The 23,509-nt window shown below is 42.1% G+C and overlaps 1 protein-coding gene across 2 annotated transcripts in view; it reads left to right on the top strand.

Moving 5' to 3' along the window:
* cgnb (cingulin b) overlaps window positions 1–23,509 on the top strand; it is a 55,481-nt gene that overhangs the window by 15,964 nt on the left and 16,008 nt on the right. Inside the window, exons 2-7 of one of the 2 annotated variants that reach the window (XM_029657830.2) lie at window positions 9,144–10,259; window positions 10,340–10,434; window positions 11,942–12,011; window positions 21,487–21,611; window positions 21,946–22,084; window positions 22,459–22,671. In XM_029657830.2, the coding sequence (XP_029513690.1) occupies window positions 9,162–10,259; window positions 10,340–10,434; window positions 11,942–12,011; window positions 21,487–21,611; window positions 21,946–22,084; window positions 22,459–22,671 (1,740 nt within the window). In that variant the 5' untranslated portion in view covers window positions 9,144–9,161. Of the gene's footprint in view, window positions 1–9,133; window positions 10,260–10,339; window positions 10,435–11,941; window positions 12,012–21,486; window positions 21,612–21,945; window positions 22,085–22,458; window positions 22,672–23,509 lie in introns of both variants that reach the window. The other variant, XM_029657829.2, reaches the window with a different exon arrangement.

Below are 23,509 nucleotides of genomic sequence, written 5' to 3'. Positions count from 1 at the left end.
ACACTAGGCCCTGGCAGAGCGAGTGAAACTCAAAGGGGAGATGGAAAAACCTTAGAGCAAAAATAAGATGCTGATGAGATGAATTAAAGATGAGAGATGAAAGGCTGAAGTACAGAAGTTTTTGTTCTGTAGTCCTAACGTCAACGGTCAGTGAGGAATACCATTGCCCATCATGCAACAGAAAAATAAATCTACCAGTGAAAAGCAAAAAAACATTCTGCTCCCAGGGAAGAGACACTGTTGAAAGATAGGAGAATACTGCACAAGGACAAGCAGCACCGCTTGTCCTACAGACAGTTCAGAAGATACAGGACATTCTATGTTCGAGACTAAGCATAGTGACCGCAATACATGTGCATGCCATCCACATAAGTACCAGAATCTTCTCATTGACAGTTTGGCAAACGGAGACATGGTTCCTACTAAAAGTCTGTCCCCACTCCTGTCAAGTATAACATGTAGTAAAGAGGACAAAAGATGCATGCGCCGTGAATACACTGAATGTTGCTTCGATGAAGTACAGTTTGCTGATCACAACCCTAATGGAAAGGCCACATGGGAGCACTGGCAGAGAGAATATGTCGCAGTTGGTGATAACTATAAAAACTGTGTAAAGAACCAAAATAGGAATCATAGGGGAGTTGATTTAAAGAGTTCAACAGAGAGCTGGAGGATAATGGCAGTCAACACAACAACTGGATTCACCAGGTCAGTTCAGATAAATCAAAGAGAATATTAAGCACAATTAGATGGTCCTCCACATTAACTTCTCAGATAATTATGTGTGCAAGTTGAGCAATGAGACTCAGGCTTTCCACTTAGGTGGAAACGGGCAACAAGCGACAATCCCATACAGGGGTGACACATTCAAGTAATGACTCCCAGTGCTATGCCATAATTTCTTATTTATTGTGAAATGATGAACGGGCAGTGTGGGTGCACATCAAGCTGCAAGGTCCCTCTGAAATACACTGTTCGAGTAACACAGAATCCACCACAAAACCAGGGAGGTTTTCCAATGCCTCGCAAAGAAGGGCACCTATCGGTAGATGTCACTACAAATATACAGGGGTCCTTCCTAACTGTTGCCAGAGAGGAAAGAAAGTGCTCAAGAATTTCACCATGAGGCTAATACTGACTTTTAAACAGTTTTTTTCTTTATTATAGCAATTAAACTGAGGATGGATCAACATTGTAGTTAACAGTGAGTGAGAAAATAAGGAGGCCTCTACAGAATGTTTTATTCCAAAACATGCGTCCTGTTGCACTAAAGTAAAACTGCAAGAAATGTGGCAAAGAAATCAACTTTATGTTCTGAATACAAAGTGTTATGTTTGAGGCAAATCCAACACATTACTGAGTACCGCTTTCATATTTTCAAGCATGGTGGTGACTGCATCATGGGTATGGGTATGCTTGTCATCGGCAAGGACTTCGGGAGTTAAAAAAATAAAATAATAATGATAAAAAGTAACAATACAGCTAAACACAGGCAAAATCCTTAAGAAAAGCCTGGTTCTGTTTTTCAATAGATACTGGGTAACAAATTCACCTTTTCAGCAGGACGATGACCTAAAACACAAGGCCAAATATACTCGAGTTGCTTACCAAGATGACATTGAATGTTCCTGAGTGGCCTAGTTACAGTTTGGACCTAAATCGGCTTGAAAATCTGTCAACACTTGAAAATGGCTGTCTAGTAATGAATAACAACGAGCTTGTGCAAATATTGTACAATCCAGGTGTTCTTTGAATTAAAAAAATAAATTTGTCACCTTTTTTAGGCTTTAGGGTTGTGTAGATTTGAATTAGTTTACAGTACTCCCTTGTGTTGCAAGGGTGGCTTTAGTTGTGATATAAAAAAATGTAATTTAGTCATTCAAACCCCCATAATCCATTCATACTGTATTTTGACTCCAGTGGTGGTGCTTTCTCACCTTTTTGTGTGTGTGTGTGTGTGTGTGTCACATATAGGGCAAACTGCATGGGTGAGAAAGTGGGGCAGAGAGGGCGAGTGGGAGGGGTGTGGGTAGAGGGAAGGACGCTGGCTGGCTGGCAAATAGTCCTGTTCGGTGACATTCCACTCTCTGTTGACATAGTAATGCATTGTGACATGGCCTTGTCTGAGAGTGTGGGATAGAGTGAAACCAATGGCGCAAAACCCTGGCCTGCTACGGCGTAGCCTCCCAATACGTTCACCAAACATTGCCATCCGGGCTTATGTCTCCCATTGAAAATCCTGTAGTTTCTCTAATGGCAAAGTACCACAACACAGTTGATTCATGCATGTTTTGACAAGGAGTCTCCTTGTAATAATATTTGCCAGTTTATTTTTTATTTTACCTTTATTTTACTAGGCAAGTCAGTTAAGAACAAATTCTTATTTTCAATGACTGCCTAAGAACAGTGGGTTAACTGCCTGTTCAGGGGCAGAACGATAGATTTGTACCTTGTCAGCTCGGGGATTCGAACTTGCAACCTTTCGGTTACTAGTCCAACGCTCTAACCACTAGGCTACCCTGCCGCCCAGTTAACTTAATATAGATATGTTTACTTTCTGTCCTATTGTACACTATGTACAAAAGTATGTGGACACCCCTTCAAATTAGTGGATTTGGCTATTTCAGCCACACCTGTTGCTGACAGGTGTAGAAAATCAAGCACAAAGCCATGCAATCTCCATACATTAACATTGTCAGTAAAATAGCCTTAGTGAAGAGATCCGTAACTTTCAACATGGCACTGTCATAGGATGCCACCTTTCCAACAAGTCAGTTCATCAAATTTCTGCCCTGCAAGAGCTACCCCAGTCAACTGTAAGTACTGTTATTGTTAAGTGGAAACGTCTAGGAGCAACCAACGGCTCAGCCGCAAAGTGGTACACAAGCTCACAGAATGGGAGTGCTGAAGCGCTTAGCGTGCAAAAATCATCTGTCCTCGTTTGCAACACTCACTACTGAGGCTGTTTATAGAAGCAAAGGGGGACCAACTCCATATTGCTACTCATGATTTTGGAATGAGATGGCAGTTAGCCTTACTAACCCCTTCGATCAACTCTATTTAAACCCTCAAACTAAAACCTCCCTACTCATACATTAGATGCCCCAATTCTCCAATTGTACAGCTTCCTCATAATCCGCTTCTTAAACCAATGGAAACTCACGCAGAACATTTAGTATAGAGAGAATGTCTGGAATCCTGAGAATTTTTTGAAGAAGGCTGACTTTGACTTGTTAATCTCACCTAATGCCTAATGGTCAAGGCATGGGCTGTTACCATGTAAACCAATAGCTAATTACCTCTGGTTATTGATTCATTACCCTCAGGTTACCAATTAATCGGCCCTCACTCAACTGTTGTGGGATAAACTCGAGCAGTTTGGCAGCATCTGTAACCCGAAACTAGCAAGAAAATGTAAGGAAAGAGGAGTGAGGCAGCTTCTGTGTTGAGACCGATGGGTGGGGGGTGTGCACACTGCAGGTGTGCCCATTGCAAACACACTCTGACTGATGGGTCTATGAAGTCTGTGGGAGATGGCTCTGTGGTAGCTGAGAGGAGAAAGGCCCATTCCTAGCATAGCCACTGGTGGCTCATGCTCCAAGGAGTTTGGACAATGGGAGTATCCTGTCCACCCCCCGCTCCCAGCGTTTTTGGGTGAGAGGTTGACATTTAACCCCTGTATTGGTAGGTTATACTGAAGGCTACATGGTTGATGGGCCACATGTAACTGAAACTGTGTCATAAAGCTTGTATAACGGCAATTTAACCATAGCATGATACCTGTCATAGGCAATAAGCATTCACAACAGTTTATAACAGCCAATGCATACTCCAGTCCAATGTGCTCTCTGAAACAATCTACTACTAATCCAAATCATTACATGATTGATACATTGACATCAATTAATTGTCATTAGGGGTTATTGTAAGTGTGCATTGTGTATCTATTATTTACACTGAACAAAAATATAAAAGCAACAATTTCTATGATTTTTACTGAGTTAGTTCATATAAGAAAATCAATTTACATAAATTCATTAGGCCCAAATCTATGGATTTCACATGACTGGGAATACAGATGGCTTTAAAAAAAGTTAGGGGCACGGATCAGAAAAACCAGTCGGTATCTGGTGTAACCACCATTTGCCTCATGCAGCGCAACACATCTCCTTCGCATAGAGTTAATCAAGCTGTTGATTGTGGCCTGTGGACTCACTCCTATTCATTGGCTATGCGAAGTTCCTGGATATTTGAGAGATTGGCTTTTTGTGGATATGGAACATTTCTGGGATCTTTTATTTCAGCTCATAAAACATGGGACTAACACTACATGTTGTGTTTTTATATTTTTGTTCAGTATAAGGTCATGTTCATGTTGAGTACTACTGATATATAAATCTAAGCACTTTCCAGGTGAGGTGGAACAATGGTATGTTTATTAGGCTCCCCATTAGCTGTAGCAAAAGCAGCAGCTACTCTTCCTGGGGTCCACACAACTTGAAACATTACATAATACAGAACATTAATAGACAAGAACAGCTCAAGGCACATGTAGCCTATATATCTATACCAATACAAACACACAAACTATTGAGGTCAAATAGGGGAGAGGCGTTATGCCGTGAGGTACAGCCTGGAATCAAACCAGGGCCTGTAGTGATGCCTCTAGCACCGAGATGCAGTGCCTTAAACCACTGCCACTCGGCAGGTTATAGTCAATAATATCAAGATGGTGTATAGATACTGAGAAGGAACAATGTAGCTGTGTTTGAATAGTAATACTAACTGTACTATTTGATGTAAATTGAGTATGTAGTATGCTTTTAGTTAGTAGTTGTCGACCGATTAATCGGAATGGCCGATTTTTAATTAGGGCCGATTTCAAGTTTTCATAACAATCGGTAATCTGCATTTTTGGACACCGATTATGGCCGATGACATTGCACTCCACGAGGAGACTGCGTGGCAGGCTGACTGCCTGTTATGAGTGCAGCAAGGAGGTAAGGTGCTAGCTAGCATTAAACTTATTGAATAAAAAACAATCAATCTTTTTCTTTTACCCCCTTTTCTCCCCAATTTCGTGGTATCCAATAGTAACTACTAACAATCTTGTCTCATTGCTACAACTCCCGTACGGGCTCGGGAGAGACTAAGGTCGAGGGCCATGCGTCCTCCGAAACCCAACCAAGCTTGCACTGCTTCTTAACACAGAACGCATCCAACCCGGAAGCCAGCCGCACCAATGGGTCAGAGGAAACACAGTGCACCTAGCGACCTAGTCAGCGTGCACTGCGCCCGGCCTGCCACAGGAGTCGCTAGTGCGCGATGAGACAAGGATATCCCTACTGGCCAAACCATCCCTAACCCGGACAATTGTGCGTCAGCCCCATGGACCTCCCAGTCGCAGCTGGCTGCGACAGGGCCTGGGCTCGAACCCAGAGTCTCTGGTGGCACAGCTAGCACTGCGCCACCCAGGAGGCCTAAAACAATCAATCTTAACTTGATCATTAGTTAACTACACATGGTTGACGATATTACTAGTTTATCTAGCTTGTCCTGCGTTGCATATAATCGATGCGGTGCCTGTTAATTTGTCATTGAATCACAACCTACTTCGCCAAACGGGTGATTTAACAAGCGCATTCACGAAAAAAGCACTGTCGTTGCACCAAAGTGTACCTAACCATAAACATCAATGTTTTTCTTAAAATCAATACACAATTATATATTGTTAAACCTGCATATTTAGTTAATATTGCCTGCTAACATGAATTTCTTTTAAGTAGGGAAATTGTGTCACTTTTCTTGCGTTCTGTGCAAGCAGAGTCAGGGTATACGCAGCAGTTTAGTCCGCCTGGCTCTTTGCAAGCTGTGTGAACCATTTCTTCCTAACAGACTGTAATTAATTTGCCTGAATTTTACATAATTATGACAACATTGAAGGTTGTGCAATGTAACAGCAATATTTAGACTTATGGATGCCACCCGTTAGATAAAAAGCGTAACGATTCCTTGTTTTCGAAATGATCGTTTCTGGATTTGAGCATATTAATGACCTAAGGCTCGTATTTCTGTATCATTAAATTATAACCAAGTCTGATTTGATAGAGCAGTTTGACTGAGTGGTGGTAGGCAGCAGCAGGCTCGTAACCATTCATTCAAACAGCACTTTCATGCATTTGCCAGTGTAAAAGTATAGCTTCCGTCCCTCTCCTCGACCCTACCTGGGCTCGAACCAGGAACCCTCTGCACACATCGACAACAGCCACCCTCGAAGCATCGTTACCCATCGCACCACAAAAGCCGCGGCCCTTGCAGAGCAAGGGGAACAACTACTTCAAGGTCTCAGCGAGTGACGTCGCCGATTGAAACGCTATTAGCGCGCACCACCGCTAACTAGCTAGCCATTTCACATCGGTTACACCAGCAGCTCTTCACTGTGCTTCAAACATTGCGCTGTTTATGACTTCAAGCCTATCAACTCCCGAGATTAGGCTGGAAATACTATAGTGCCTATAAGAACATCCAATAGTCAAAGGTATATGAAATACAAATGGTATAGAGAGAAATGGTCCTATAATAACTGCAACCTAAAACTTCTTAACTGGGGATATTGAAGACTCATGTTAAAAGGAACCACTAGCTTTCATATGTTCTGAGCAAGGAACTTAAATGTTAGCTTTTTTACATGCCACTTTTACTTTCTTTAACACTTTTTGTTTTTGCATAAATTGAACATATTGAACATTCATTTTATTTGAGACTAAATTGATTTTTTATTTATGTATTATATTAAGTTAAAATAAAAGTTCATTCAGTATTGTTGTAATTGTCATTATTACAAATATATAAAAATCGACCGATTTTAATCGGTATCAGACTTTTTTGGTCCTCCAGTAATCGGTATCGGTGTTGAAAAATCATAATCGGTCGACCTCTAATAGTTAGTATGCCAAAGGTTCCCAGATGTCGTACTAAATTCGCCAAAATATGAAGTATACAAGTAGTGAACACTATTACCGTTATTTTAAGGCCCATAATGCAATTCTTCAGAGAATGGGCATGGCATCACAACATTTTCAGATTTTAAGTAAATGGCAGAAAATATGCAGCCGAAGTCCGATGAGCGTGGATGAAAATGTATTGCTCAACATTTGTCATAATTAATTAAAGCAATGTGATGACTTTTCAAATAGGTTACGTTTCACGTTATGTTGGCTGACAATTTGTTAGCGATCTTACAAAACGCATAGCATATCATTAGAGCAGTATGTACCGGTATGTTAGCTAGCTACCTAACGTTAGTTGGCTACTAATACATCGGATTTGCCAGTATATTAACACACCTGAAGTCGTATATCTAGCTAGTAATTTATGCTACGCACAATCAAGTACCCACTTAGAGGTCTGCGCGGCACTGATTTCTTCATCTCACCCACACCTGCAGCTTTTCATAGCTATCTGACTGCCTTTATTTTTCTGTATGCAAGAACTGGTCCCGAAACCAACCTCAGTCCTGCAATGTTATTTTAGACATATGTGTTGCAACTGGGAACTGGGAACTCTGGCTTCTATATAGAGCTCTGACTTTCCGACCAAAAGTTCACTGACTTCATGATTTGACGTTGTGTATTTTTCCCAACTTCCCAGTTGATTTCAAAGCACCACATGGTAGCTTATCTGGATTCAGTGCTCTGTGTCGACCACGCCCCCTGACTTTGAGAATCTCAAGCGACGTGCATCAAGCAGACCCATCTCATTAGTGATGGTGAGATGAGACCTTATGTCAGACTAATTTGCAATTGACTGTCATAGCCCCACATTTGAAAAGTATTTGATGGTGAGTGGAGGAGACAATCAGAAATTTTAGAAAAACATTCTAACAGTGACTGCCATACTCAAATAAAAAAAGTTAACATTGGCTGTTAAATTAGGTCGGTTTTTTTCACATTGTTGTGAAATTTCAGATATCAAAATGGGATCGTGGACATAAAACAAAGTTGGAGAGAAAGCGGACACTTTCTCTTGAACTACGTTTTGCATATAGCCTACCTTTTTTAGGAGAGGGATTTTCAGATGGAGACATATGGGTGATCAACATTTATTTCTAGGCAATGTAGTTAACCTATTTAGAAAGATGACTGTGTGCTTCTCCGCCAATGCATAGGCTATAGCCTATTATTCTATTTAATGGCGACTACATGCACACCTGATCTCGGACGCAGAGGTAGGCTATGGCTATTGAACTTGAAGCACCAAGAATGATGAGCGTGGACACTTGCACATTCTCTTGAGCTACATTTTGCATATAGGATATAGCTTATCTTTTTAGGAGCAGACAGCATGAAAAATTCCGACCACGTCACAATGATCGCTATCAGACCCGCAGGCCCTCAAAACCCACTCTCTTCAGTCATTCTCTTTCTCCTCTCACGTATTACACCCACACAGAAAGGACCACACCAGCACAAAGAAATCCTCAGTGGCCTAGTGGCATAATTGTCTCAATGAATACTTTACATCCTGTGAGAAAAGCTATTGTAAAGATTAGGGTATCATGAAGATATGGAATATCTCATACTATACCAGTTGCATCATACTTTTTGTCCTTATGCAACAGTGGGTCATACACTATGCAAGTATAAAGAAAGGTCTGGGAATTAAAGTAGGAGAAATATGAAGAAGATCCAAGCGGATGTCAATCCGTATAATGGAGGTCATATGCAAACCCCATCAATGGCCGTACTGTGGTGGCAGGCAGCAGTGACTAAGAGGAAACTAAACAGCCCCAGGCAAATTCTAGACTAGTAGAGAAACAGTGAGAAACCAGACTGAGATGTGTATTTCTTGTGGACAGTATGTCTTTGTGAGAATGAAAGCGGTGCACTAAGTGGATGATTAACTGTGTGATGTGAGTCAGTTTCAGTGAATGCATTGTGCCAGTAACCTGCTCATTGTCAGGTGTAGAACCTGAAACACAATAGCTTTGATAGAAATGGAGAGACTTGTTAGGATGAAGAGAACAAATATTATTTTGACTTCTGTACAACTGTTCTTTAAAAAATTACTTGTGAAGCTGGCTGTCAACTGCAGTGTGTGTGTGGACTGATTAGAATATCACCCTCTGCCCAAGTATCCTCTAGCCCAACCAGGAAGTCAAAATGGCCCTCTCCACAGACAGGAAGCCTCCACTTGACTACGGCGTCCAGATCCGCTTCATCAAGGACCTCCATGACACTGGCGGGGGCTACCCCGAGAAGACCAGAGGGGGCAGCGGCGCCATGCCCCCCTCCAACAAGTACGGGGTGGCCGTCCGGGTACAGGGCATCTCCGGCCAGCCCTACGTGGTGCTGAAGGATGGGGAGAAGGGTGACTCGTATGGGGTGCAGCTGAAGACCCAGCAGGCCCAGTCACAGAACCCCAACTTAGGCCTCTCCTCGCCCTACAACAGTCTGCCCCAGAGGAAGGAAGGGGGGGAGATCCAGAACCCTTACGCCCCTACTGGACAAACACTCAGCTTTCCGGTCTCTCCAAAGTCCACACCAGAGGGCGAGGGCAGGGAGGACTTTGGGAGTCCTTTCAAGAGACCTCCTGGGGATGGCCAGGCTGGGAGCCAGAGAGAGGGTGAGGGTGGGCCCCGGAGGGAAGGACAGATGAAGATAAAGGTCAAGGAAGAACCCAGTCCCACAGCAGCAGAACCCTACAGAGTGGATATGAAGGAGAGAGGTTGGGTCAATGGGGAGGAATTTAATGAGGCAGGGCTCAAACCGGTTAGTCCCAGAGGGGCCAGACAGAATGGGGTGGGGCTCGGTGGTTTGCTGGGCAGAAATGGACTTGATTCGTCCATCCCAGAACCCCCTCCAGTGTCGTTCAATGAGGCGATTGTTCCTGCCATCGACAAGACCTCCCTGGCGCCTATCAACAAGCTGATCAGCAAGTTCAACATTGGCACTCCTACTGGACAGAGTAGGGGGCGCTCCGGAACAAGGCTGCGGCTCAAGATCGATGAACGCAGACGCTCCAGAAGTCTGGATGCTTGCAAAGACGTTCATCGTGAGGTCTCCCCTCCTTCGCCAACTCCCAACACTACCTCCTTGCTCTTCTCCTCCACGTCATCCACACCTCTGTACAGTAGCCTAGGAATGAGCCCTGTCTCAGTTGCCAAGGTGACAGCCCTCCCTGGCCCCAAAATGAGCTTCATAAAGTCACCTGGGAAGTTAGTCAAGGATACCCCTCCTGCCATCCCACCAAAGAAGACTGTAAGTAACAAGTTTAGTTTTTTTGTGTTTGAGCAGTATAATGTATCTGTTCTGACCCTCAATGTCTTTTACCATTGAAGGGGATGCCGGCCCCTCGGAGGAATCAGAGTGTAGAGGTCATCAGTGGAGAGGAACCACAAACCAAACAAGCTGTCTACACCATCCTGAAAGAGGGGTAAAGAAATTTACAAACATGTGACCTGGAACGCTGTTGCTTCCGAGTCTCTGCTGTTACATTGTGATAGACGTTATCGTGGTAGTGGTAAAAACCAAGAGATTCTACACTCAAGCTTGAATTGGGCAATGCTTCACTGTAAATTATAATGTATTTTGTTACTCCTGTACCAAAAATGTCCTGTACTCTCAGAAAACAATTGCTCATATCAGTAATGTATAATATAATGTGTGTGTGTGTATATATATAGATATATATATATATATATATATATAGATATATATATATATACACACAGATATAGATATACACATATATATATATATATATGTGTATATCTATATGTGTGTGTATATCTATATGTGTGTGTGTGTGTGTGTGTGTGTATATATATATATACACATACAGTGCCTTGCGAAAGTATTCGGCCCTCTTGAACTTTGCGACCTTTTGCCACATTTCAGGCTTCAAACATAAAGATATAAAACTGTATTTTTAACAAGTGTGGGACACAATCATGAAGTGGAACGACATTTATTGGATATTTCAAACTTTTTTAACAAATCAAAAACTGAAAAATTGGGCGTGCTAACCCTAACCCTATTTTATATATTATATATATATATATGTGTGTAATATATGTGTGTAATGTAATATATATATGTAATGTAATATATATATATGTAATATATATGTAATGTAATATATATATGTAATGTAATATATATATATGTAATATATATGTAATGTAATATATATATATATGTAATAATATATATATGTAATATAATATATATATGTAATATATATATATATGTAATATATATATATGTAATATATATATATGTAATATATATATATGTAATGTAATATATATATGTAATATATATATGTAATATATATATGTAATATATATATGTAATGTAATATATATATATATAAATATACATTACATATATATATATTACATTACATATATATATATTACATTACATATATATATATTACATTACATATATATATATTACATTACATATATATATATTACATTACATATATATATATTACATTACATATATATATATTACATTACATATATATATATATTACATTACATATATATATATTACATTACATATATATATATTACATTACATATATATATTACATATATGTAATGTAATATATATGTAAAATATGTAATATATGTGTAATATATATATGCTGGGTGGTTTGAATGCTGATTGGCTGATAGCCGTGGTACATCAGACCGTATACCACGGTATGACAAAACCATTTGTTTTTCCTGCTCTAATTATGTTGGTAAACAGTTTATAGTAGCAATAATAACCTTTTGCGTCGTGCCTAAGAACAGCCCTTAGCCGTGGTATGTTGGCCATACCCCCTCGGGCCTTATTGCTTAATTATAATGTTTACCACTTGCATTCATAGGTATCCTTATCTTACTAAAGCTCAACTTCATGTAATTTTCTGCCCTCTGCATTAGGACCAGTGAGAGTGATTTATCCATCAAACGTAAAGGCAACCTAGTCTACGAGACGACCAGTGGTGCTAAGGTAAGAATGAAAGTTTTTTTTTTTAAAGGAAATTATGGCCTCCCGAGTTGTGCAACAGTCTAAGGCATTGAGGCGTCACTACAGACCTGGGTTCGATCCCAGGTTGTGTCACAGCTGGCTGTGACTGGGAGACCATAAAGGCACTGCACAATTGGGCCCAATGTCATGAGGGTTTGGCCGCTCTAGCGACTCCTTGTGGCGGGCTTGGCGCCTACAAGCTGACTTCGGTCGCCAGTTGGCCGGTTTTTCCTCCGACACATTGGTACAGCTGGCTTCCAGGTTAAGCGAGCAGTGTGTCAAGAAGCAGTGCAGCTTGGCAGGGTCGTGTTTCGAGGGACGCATTGGCTCTCGACCTTCGCCTCTCCCAAGACCATAAGGGAGTTGTAGCGATGGGACTTTACCTACCAATTAGATAATGACGAAAAAGGGGGGAAAGTGTTTGTACTGCTGTGTGCTTATTCAGCCGAGATTGACCCATTTTAGGGTGCTCATATCAAAGAAAGTGTTTTTGTTTATAAATGTGTGTGTTTGAGCTTTGTATGTAAGAGTAACAGCTTGAGGATGTGTGTGTTCTCTGTACATATAAGAGGGAGTTTGTATAACCTTTTATAGTAATATTCTGTGTCTCCAAGAGCTCCGTTTTGACACCCCAAAAATGTGGAGATTAGATCAAGCGGCTCGCAGGGTATTTAAAATGATAGTCAGTTTTGGCAACAGTCAGCATTTTTGCACTGTCAAAATTGTATTCTCCTCTGTACAGTTTGTTCCTTTTGTCAGTAGCCTATATTTGTGTACAGCAGTCTTATTTTCTTTATGCATATGATATTTACAGAGTGGCTGTGGATCCAAGTTTTTCTGAACCCCTCTTCCTGACAGCTAAAACTCTATTTTCTACTTCATGCACAGTTTCTGTTCTACTCGTAGAGAACAGGCTAGTCTGGCAAATGGTGCTCGTTTTAATAAAGTTAGATCAAAGCTGAATCAACGTCTGCAAGATCACAAAGCTGGTATTCTACATAACTGAATATAATAGTATAACGTTACTGTAAGACAGAACATCACTTCATTTGTGTTGAGATTTTAGGATGATTGTGCAAATGGTAAAATTTCTCACATGTTGCCAAAACTTTGCAGCGCGCACCATTAGAAAAAAAGATACTGAAAAGAAAGCAACAATTTCAACAATTTTACTGAGTTATGGTTCAGATAAGGAAATCAGTCAATTGAAATAAATGCATTAGGCCCTAATCAATGGATTTCACAAGACTAGGAATACAGATATGCGTCTGTTGGTCAGATACCTTAGTAGGCCTCAGGATCTCGTCCACGGTATCTCTGTGCATTCAAATTGCACGTCGATAAAATGCAGTTGTGTTCGTTGTCTGTGGCTTATACCTGCCCATACCATAACCCCACCGCCACCATGGGGCACTCTGTTCACAATGTTGACATCAGCCAACGCTAGCAAAAAACAACGCCATACACGTGGTCTGTGGTTGTGAGGCCGGTTGGACGTACTGCCAAATTCTCTAAAACAAAGTTTAAGGCAGAATATGGTAGAGAAATTAACATTCAATTATCTGGTAACATCTCTGATGGACATTCCTGCAGTCAGCATGCTAATTGCAAGCTTCCTCAAAACTTGAGAGATATGTGGCAATATGTTGTGTGACAACTGAAAAGAAATGCTCACTAACAGTGATGTAAACAAATTTGTGTGCAATAAGCTTTTTGTGCATATGGAGCATTGCTGGGATCTTTTAGTTCAGCTCATGAAACATGGGACTTTAGATGTTGCGTTTATAGTTTTGTTCAGTCTGTTCTTTGATTTGAAACTCAACACAGGTATTTCTACAGTTTAAGGTCCAATGCAGCCATTTTGATCTCAATATGACATTTTCAGGGAACAATTAAGTAGCTTACTGTGATTGTTTTCAATTAAAACTGTATTTTTTTTTATATATATAAATGGCTTCTTAGTGAAGAGTTAGAATTGTGGAAGTGGTCCGAGTGGGGAGGGGAAAACTGAAAAATAGCTGTTATTGGCAGAGAGGTTTGGAACTCTCTTATTGGTCTATTAACAAATGTACCTTCTAGTGATGTCACCAGGCAGACCAAACTCCATCCCACAGGCTGAAATTTCAGGTGTTTTTTCCCCAACAGCTCTCATATGAAAATAATATTACCATACTTTTCACAATTTCATAGTATTATTCCAACCTCGTAGGGTGGAAATGTATATAAAACACAGACGCATCACGTTTTTGGCTGCACTGGGCCTTTAACACCATCTGCTCTAAACTTTGCACACTGTACATAATTCAAAACAACACTACTTTGAAACAACACTGTATAACTCAAGGTCTAAAATCATATCCCCATGAAACTGATTGAGATCAAGTGGTTGGTATGCAGATGCTGCATGGATATTTCACCTGTAAAACTTATTGTTCATGATTGACAGTGAGAAATGTGAAGGGAGGGTGACCAACATGTTTTGTGTTAAATTCGAGGTAAAGAAACATGCACAGAACTTGATTTGGAATTTAGCTGTTGGGGAAAGGGATACAGGCATGCAGGACAGGGCGGTTACCTTCAGATCCACAGCATAGGCCTAGTATTAATTCTATGCAGACATTCATTTTATGTGTGCACATGGCAACTTTCAGGTATGACCACTTGTGTATGTGTATGAGCTGTCATTTTATCTCATTATATAGCCTTTTGTGTGATTGTAGCTACTAACCATGTAAATCATCTGTGGGGCATCTCTTGAGCATCTGAAGAGAAAAGCTGATTAGGATGGGCCCAGTCAGTGTTTTAAGAGCTCTGTCATTGGGATCTATCAATAATTGTGTGGGGCCCAGTGTTATGGTGGTATCCATGGTGATGCTGTGAAGGGTGGCCGTCTTAACTCATCACCACAAGTGGTGGCTCTTTGGCCTGAGGGGGGTGGTAAATGGACTGGCACCATTATAGGACTGCTCTAATAATGAGATGCCATTTTCTAACACCACTGTTCCCCAAGGCTAGTTCTGGTTCAAGACTTGCACTTTGTTTGAATACCTTTACTAACATACAGTATAACACTTAATATATATATATATATACCATTAGTTCATTTTAGTATACTGTAAACGAACGGTATCCTTTCAGTTGAGTGGACTAGCGCTTCGCCTGTCTACCGGAAGTTGATGCTGTTGCTATGCAACTTCTTCCAAGCTTGTTACCATAACAAATACTAGCTAGACATCTTAAGACTTCATTAACAATGTCCATTGAGAAAGCACAACTATACCACTTAGCTCAGCTAAGAATGACATGAATAATCAAGTTAATAAACGTTTGGTAGTTAGCATATCGTTAATATACTGGCAATTTTCATGTCTTAGTAGCCAACTAACGTTAGGTAGCTCGCTAACATTTACAGCAGTTGCTTGTATGTACTGTTATGATATGCGGTTCGTAAGGCGAGCTTAGCCTACAAATTGTCAGCCAACATAACTTATTGAAAAGTCATTACTTTATTACATAGCTTAACATTTGTCATAATTATTTCAAGTAAGAATTTGTAGCCGCTCTTGTCGGATTTAGGCTGCATATTTTCGAAAATGTTCTTCAAATCTGAAAATCTTATGAAGCCTGCCCATTTTCTGAAGAATTTCATTATGGGCCCTAAATCAATCAATCAATATATCAAATTTGATTTGTCACATACACATGGTTAGCAGATGTTAATGCGAGTGTAGCGAAATGCTTGTGCTTCTAGTTCCGACAATGCAGTAATAACCAACAAGTAATCTAACTAACAATTCCAAAACTACTGTCTTATTTATACACACAAGTGTAAGGGGATAAAGAATATGTACATAAAGATATATGAATGAGTGATGGTACAGAGCGGCATAGGCAAGATACAGTAGATGGTATCGAGTACAGTATATACATATGAGATGAGTATGTAAACAAAGTGGCATAGTTCAAGTGGCGAGTGATACATGTATTACATAAAGATGCAGTAGATGATATAGAGTACAGTATATACGTATACATATGAGATGAATAATGTAGGGTATGTAAACATTATATTAGGTAGCATTGTTTAAAGTGGCTAGTGATATATTTTACATTTCCCATCAATTCCCATTATTAAAGTGGCTGGGGTTGAGTCAGTGTGTTGGCAGCAGCCACTCAATGTTAGTGGTGGCTGTTTAACAATCTGATGGCCTTGAGATAGAAGCTGTTTTTCAGTCTCTCGGTCCCAGCTTTGATGCACCTGTACTGACCTCGCCTTCTGGATGATAGCGGGGTGAACAGGCAGTGGCTCGGGTGGTTGTTGTCCTTGATGATCTTTATGGCCTTCCTGTAACATCGGGTGGTGTAGGTGTCCTGGAGGGCAGGCAGTTTGCCCCCGGTGATGCGTTGTGCAGACCTCACTACCCTCTGGAGAGCCTTATGGTTGTGGGCGGAGCAGTTGCCGTACCAGGCGGTGATACAGCCCGCCAGGATGCTCTCGATTGTGCATCTGTAGAAGTTTGTGAGTGCTTTTGGTGACAAGCTGAATTTCTTCAGCCTCCTGAGGTTGAAGAGGCGCTGCTGCGCCTTCTTCACGATGCTGTCTGTGTGGGTGGACCAATTCAGTTTGTCTGTGATGTGTATGCCGAGGAACTTAACTTGCTACCCTCTCCACTACTGTTCCATCATTGTGGATAGGGGGGTGTTCCCTCTGCTGTTTCCTGAAGTCCACAATCATCTCCTTAGTTTTGTTGACGTTGAGTGTGAGGTTATTTTCCTGACACCACACTCCGAGGGCCCTCACCTCCTCCCTGTAGGCCGTCTCGTCGTTGTTGGTAATCAAGCCTACCACTGTTGTGTCGTCCGCGTACTTGATGATTGAGTTGGAGGCGTGCGTGGCCACGCAGTCGTGGGTGAACAGGGAGTACAGGAGAGGGCTCAGAACGCACCCTTGTGGGGCCCCAGTGTTGATGATCAGCGGGGTGGAGATGTTGTTGCCTACCCTCACCACCTGGGGGTGGCCCGTCAGGAAGTCCAGTACCCAGTTGCACAGGGCGGGGTCGAGACCCAGGGTCTCGAGCTTGATGATGAGCTTGGAGGGCACTATGGTGTTAAATGCCGAGCTGTAGTCGATGAACAGCATTCTCACATAGGTATTCCTCTTGTCCAGATGGGTTAGGGCAGTGTGCAGAGTGGTTGAGATTGCATCGTCTGTGGACCAATTTGGGCGGTAAGCAAATTGGAGTGGGTCTAGGGTGTCAGGTAGGGTGGAGGTGATATGGTCCTTGACTAGTCTCTCTCAAAGCACTTCATGATGACGGAAGTGAGTGCTACGGGGCGGCGGTAGTCGTTTAGCTCAGTTACCTTAGCTTCCTTGGGAACAGGAACAATGGTGGCCCTCTTGAAGCATGTGGGAACAGCAGACTGGGATAGGGATTGATTGAATATGTCCGTAAACACACCAGCCAGCTGGTCTGCGCATGCTCTGAGGGCGCAGCTGGGGATGCTGTCTAGGCCTGCAGCCTTGCGAGGGTTAACGCGTTTAAATGTTTTACTCACCTCTGCTGCAGTGAAGGAGAGGCCGCATGTTTTGGTTGCAGGCTGTGTCAGTGGCACTGTATTGTCCTCAAAGCGGGCAAAAAAGTTATTTAGTCTGCCTGGGAGCAAGACATCCTGGTCCGTGACGGAGCTGGTTTTCTTTTTGTAATCCGTGATTGACTGTAGACCCTGCCACATACCTCTTGTGTCTGAGCCGTTGAATTGAGATTATACTTTGTCTCTATACTGACGCTTAGCTTGTTTGTTTGCCTTGCGGAGGGAATAGCTACACTGTTTGTATTCGGTCATGTTTCCGGTCACCTTGCCCTGATTTAAAAGCAGTGGTTCGCGCTTTCAGTTTCACGCGAATGCTGCCATCAATCCACGGTTTCTGATTTGGGAATGTTTTAATCGTTGCTATGGGAACGACATCTTCAACGCACGTTCTAATGAACTCGCACACCGAATCAGCGTATTCGTTAATGTTGTTGACTACGCAATAAGAAACATATCCCAGTCCACGTGATGGAAGCAGTCTTGGAGTGTGGAATCAGATTGGTCGGACCAGCTTTGAACAGACCTCAGCGTGGGAGCTTCTTGTTTTAGTTTCTGTCTGTAGGCAGGGATCAACAAAATGGACTCGTGGTCAGCTTTTCCGAAAGGAGGGCGGGGCAGGGCCTTATATGCGTCGCGGAAGTTAGAATAGCAGTGATCCAAGGTTTTGCCAGCCCTGGTTGCGCAATCGATATGCTGATAAAATTTAGGGAGTCTTGTTTTCAGATTAGCCTTGTTAAAATCCCCAGCTACAATGAATGCAGCCTCAGGATGAATGGATTCCAGTTTGCAAAGAGTCAAATATAGTTCGTTCAGAGCCATCGATGTGTCTGCTTGGGGGGGAATATATACGGCTGTGATTATAATCGAAGAGAATTCCCTTGGTAGATAGCATGGAAATACTGTCTACTGCTTGTATACTTTGTATTTTGGTGAATGTAGTACGACATCCATGAACTTTTGGCATACTTAACTAAATTGGGGTGGCAGGTAGCCTGGTAGGAGTGTTGGGCAAGTAACCGAAAGGTTGCTGGATCGAATCCGCGGACTGACAAGGTAAAAATCTGTTGTTCTGCCCCTAAGCAAGGCAGTTAACCCACTGTTACCCAGATGCCGATGATGTGGATTTAGATTTAAGGCAGCCTCCTGCACCTCTCTGATTCAGAGGGGTTGGGTTAAATGCGGAAGACGCACAACAATGCATTCAACTGAGTGTAACTGACTAGGTATCCCCCTTTCCCTTTTATATCCATACTATGACCAATAAGCATACTACACAATTTATGTCTTAAATAATGCGGTTAGTATGAGTTTTCGAACACAGTTTAGGTCTAAATACTACACCTATACATTTTATATACAAAGTATATGGACACCACTTCAAATTAGTGGATTTTGCTATTTAAGCCATACCCCTTGTTGACAGGTGTATAAAATCGAGCACACCATCACGCAATCTCATTTGACAAACATTGTCAGTAGAATGGCCTTACTGAAGAGCTCAGTGGCTTTCAACTTGGTACCTTCATAGGATGCCACCTTTCCAACAAGTCAGTTTGTCAAATTTCTGCCCTGTTAGAGCTGCCCCGGTCAACTGCAAGTGCTGTTATTGTGAAGGGGAAATGTCTAGGAGCAACACTTCGCGGCTCAGCCAAGCTCATAGAATGGGACCGCAGGGTGCTGAAGCGCGTAAAATCGTCTGTCCTCAATTGCAACACTCACTATCGAGTTCCAAACTGCCTCCGGAAGCAACGTCAGCAGAAGAACTGTTCGTCAGGGCCCTCGTTAAATGGGTATCCATGGCCGAGCAGCCGCACGCACACAAGTCTAAGATCAACATCTGAATGCCAAGTGTCGGCTGGAGTGGTGTAAAGCTTGCTGGCATTGGACTCTGGAGCAGTGGAAACGCGTTCTGTGGAGTGGTGAATCAAGTTTCACCATCTGGCAGTCCGACGGACTAACCTGGGTTTGGCGGATGACAGGAGAACGCTACCTGCCCCACTGCAAAGTTTGGAGGATGAATAATAGTCTGGGGTTGTTTCTTCATGGTTTGGGCTAGGCCCCTAAATTCCAGTGAGGGGAAATCTTAATCCTACAGCATACAATAACATTCTAGACGATTCTGTGCTTCCAACCTTGGCAATAGTTTGTGGAAGGCCCTTTCCTGTTTCAGCATGACAATGCCCCGTGCACAAAGCAAGGTCCATACAAAAATGTTTGTTGAGATCGGTGTAGAAGAACTTGACTGGCCTGCACAGATTCCTGACCTCAACCCCATTGAACACCTTTGGGATGATTTGGAACGCCGACTGCGAGCCAGGGCTAATTGCCCAACATTGGTGCACAACCTCACTAATGCTCTTGTGGCTGAATGGAAGCAAGTCCCCCCCCCCTTACCCCCACAGGATTGTTCCAACAACTAGTGGAAGTCTTCCCAGAAGAGTGGAGGCTTTTTCTAGCAGCAAAGGGGGGACCAACTCCATAGTAATGCCCATGATTTTGGAATGAGATGTTCGATGGAGTAGTGTATCAACATTTCTTAATAGCTTGGATACCATTAGTAATAGTTTAATTCTGCTTAAGCATACAGTATAGGCAGCCAGAGATTTGACAATCCTAGTACAAATATAGTATAACGTGTTCTCTTCACTCTACTAGATATGATTGTTGGTTCAACTCCGTGTTTAAGTGCTCTCTGAACATCAGTAGATTGTTTTGGCTGGCTCTATGGCAGTGTTTAAATGGTAAACTGATATCAGTGAAATAGCAGACATATATAGAGTTTCTCTGCTACCTGTGTGGTGGAACACAAGCTGGTGTGTTGGGTTACTTGAAGCAGGTGGTGTGCGTGCGTGCCTCCTACGGCCAGAAGGGAACACCTGTTATCTAATTTGTATGATATTCAGTATTGAATGTACTATTTATTTATAGATTTCCCTCAAGGATATAGCTAGCAGCTAACTGGCTTGTCCATTGGCTAAATTATATTATTTCTACTGTCCAGTTCATAGTCAATTCAACTCTACATTACATTACCCCTCTTTACAAACAGATAAAACCAAAACAAAGTGATTTGCCAGTTGCCTTGAGGAGAGCATAATCTCTGCAGCACAGACCATAATCTATCACTGATAATATGTGAGAGGAAATTGTCAGAGGAATGTTAGTTCCGCAGGGCAAAACTTTACCCTCATCTGTATTGTCACGGAGCAACATCCGGTCTGTGTTCCAAATGCCAACCTATTCCCTACATGGTACCCTACTGTGGGCCCTGGTCAAGAGTAGTGCACTTTATAGGGTGCTATTTGGGACGCAGAGCCATTATACAGTTTCACGTGACTGTGCCATGCATGAAACGCATAGAAACCATGTTTGATACCATTCCACTTATTCCGCTCCAGCCATTACCACAAGCACGGGCTCACCAATTAAGGTGCCACCAACCTGTGAATGACACCCCCTAGAACTATTTGATGGTGTATATTGTAGATACTGCGCTTTGGCGGTAACATTGATGCCAATCTGTAATAATTTATTTGTTGCCAACAATGTAGTGTTGAATGCAGGTTTCTATGCATTTCTGATGGGGTAGTGAATTATAGATTGAAAGGGGGATACCTAGTCAGTCTCTGAATCAGAGGTACAGAGGGCTGCCTTAATCGACATCCACGTCTTCGGCGGGAACAGTGGGTTAACTGCCTTGCTCAGAGACAGAACGACAGATTTTTACCTTGTCAGCTCAGGGGATTTGATCCAACAACGGTTACTGGCCTAATGCACTAACCACTAGGCTACCTGAGTACACCGCTGAATGCTGTACAATATATAGTAGGTGCAGTTGTATGTACATTGACTTGTCTCCTCACAGGTTCCTCCTAAACAAGGGTCTCATGAGAATCTGAAGAAGGAGTTGGAGCAGTGTCTGAATGAGAACCACCAGCTTCAGGAACAACTGGACCGCAACAAAACCGAACTACAGATGGCCCAAGAAGAGTAAGCTAGGCTTCACACACCTATGGCCGGTTTTGCTTGTCACAGATTAGGCCTAGCCCTGGACTAAAATGCACTTTTAAATAGACTAGGTTTAATCTGTGTCTGGAATCTGTGTGCATTTGCAGTGCACGTGTGTTAAGACCCCCAAAAGTCACCGTATGTATTTATTCTACATTTTGTTGTCAGAATATAGACAACCTATGGATTGCACCTTTAAGAAGCCCATTTAATCTCCTGCTTCTTTTAATTGTTCGGTTGATGGATTGATTGTCTAATTGACTGACATGTTAATGAGTATATTGATTGGGGTATCGATTTCTGTCTTCCCTATCAGGTTGACCCAGCTGCGGATGGCCAGAGAGGGGGCAGAGTCTCGGGTGCGTCAACAGGAAGACCAGCTGGCTGAGCTTCAGGAGGAGCTGAGGGGAATGCCAGAGAACACACCACAAACCGACTCCATGTCACTGCAGACGGTACGGCAAGGATGATTTAAAAAAATATATATATATAATATATATATATATATTTTTTAACCTTTATTTAACTAGCCAGTTAACAACATTCTTATTTACAATGATGGCCTAGGAACAGTGGGTTAACTGCCTTGTTCAGGGGCAGAACGACAGATTTGTACCTTGTCAGCTCGGGGATTCGATCTAGCAACCTTTCGATTACTGGCCCTTTCGGTTACTAACCATTAGGCTACCATCCGCCCCAATGATGATGATGTCTTGCATTTATGTTGCACTCTTCAAAGTGCTTTACATTGTTTGGGGGCATTTTATGAACTAAAAGGTGAGGAACGGCAGCCATTCAGTACTATTTACACACTCTCTCTCCCTTGCAGGATGTGATGTCGTTGCAGGCGGACCTGGCGGAGGCGGCAATGTTGCGCCAGCGTCAGGAGGAGGTACTGCGTCAGAGGGAGAGAGCGCTGACGGCCCTGAAGGGGGCGCTGAAGGAAGAGGTGGGGAGCCACGACCAGGAGATGGAGGCCCTCAGGGAGCAGTACAGCCAGGACATGGAAACCCTGAGAAGCACCATGGAACAGGTGTCACAGGTGGATACGTTGGTTTGTGTTTGTGTGGAAGTTTCATTCCAAAATGCTATATATCCATTTTCAGAAATCTTGGTAAATTAGCTTTTATTGTTTAAAGCTGTTGAGAGATTAGTGAGTGAAAAAACGATCTAAGCATGGCATGGGGTTGTTCAATGACAGACATGTATTTGTTTCAAATCTATCACTTGACATATCCGCCTCGCTCTCAGAGAAATAAGTAGTACGCTAGTTTTTACACGGTCAAATATAACAACGAAATTCATGAACTGTACAAAGTATACATTTGTGACATCACTATTTAAAAAAATAAATAATAATAATAAATATTCAATACAGTAATATGAGATCTGTATGTAAAACATTTACATTTGAAATGTTAGTCATTAGCAGATGTTCTTATCCAGAGCAATAAACATGAAGTGCATTCATCTTAAGATGGCTAGGTGAGACAACCACATATCACTGTGAATATACAGGATACAAACATCACATTCCAGCTAAACAACGGATATATAACGTTTTGCCCCAAAAAAAACAATGGATAAAAAAAACTGAACAGTAATAATTTACACACACATGAAGGTACCCATAAGAAATAATTTCTGATGAAAAAAACACATGAGAAATTGGTGGATATAGGGTTTTGGAAATTAACTCTTCATATGTCAAATGTTCAGTGTTTCGCCATCCAATCCTAATTTACCCCTTCATTAGTTAAATCTGGTATGGTAGTGCTGAAATGGAACAACACAGTATATGCATTGGTTGGAGGTCCCTGAGAAACAGGGACTGGTTTATTTGTGTCCGTCTGTATGTATCAGGGGAGGAAGGCTCATAA

The sequence above is a fragment of the Oncorhynchus nerka genome, linkage group LG4 (genome assembly GCF_034236695.1).
Source record: "Oncorhynchus nerka isolate Pitt River linkage group LG4, Oner_Uvic_2.0, whole genome shotgun sequence".
NCBI lineage: Eukaryota > Metazoa > Chordata > Actinopteri > Salmoniformes > Salmonidae > Oncorhynchus > Oncorhynchus nerka.
Note: the sequence above shows the minus strand (reverse complement) of the source record. Positions and strands in the feature narration are given on the sequence as shown.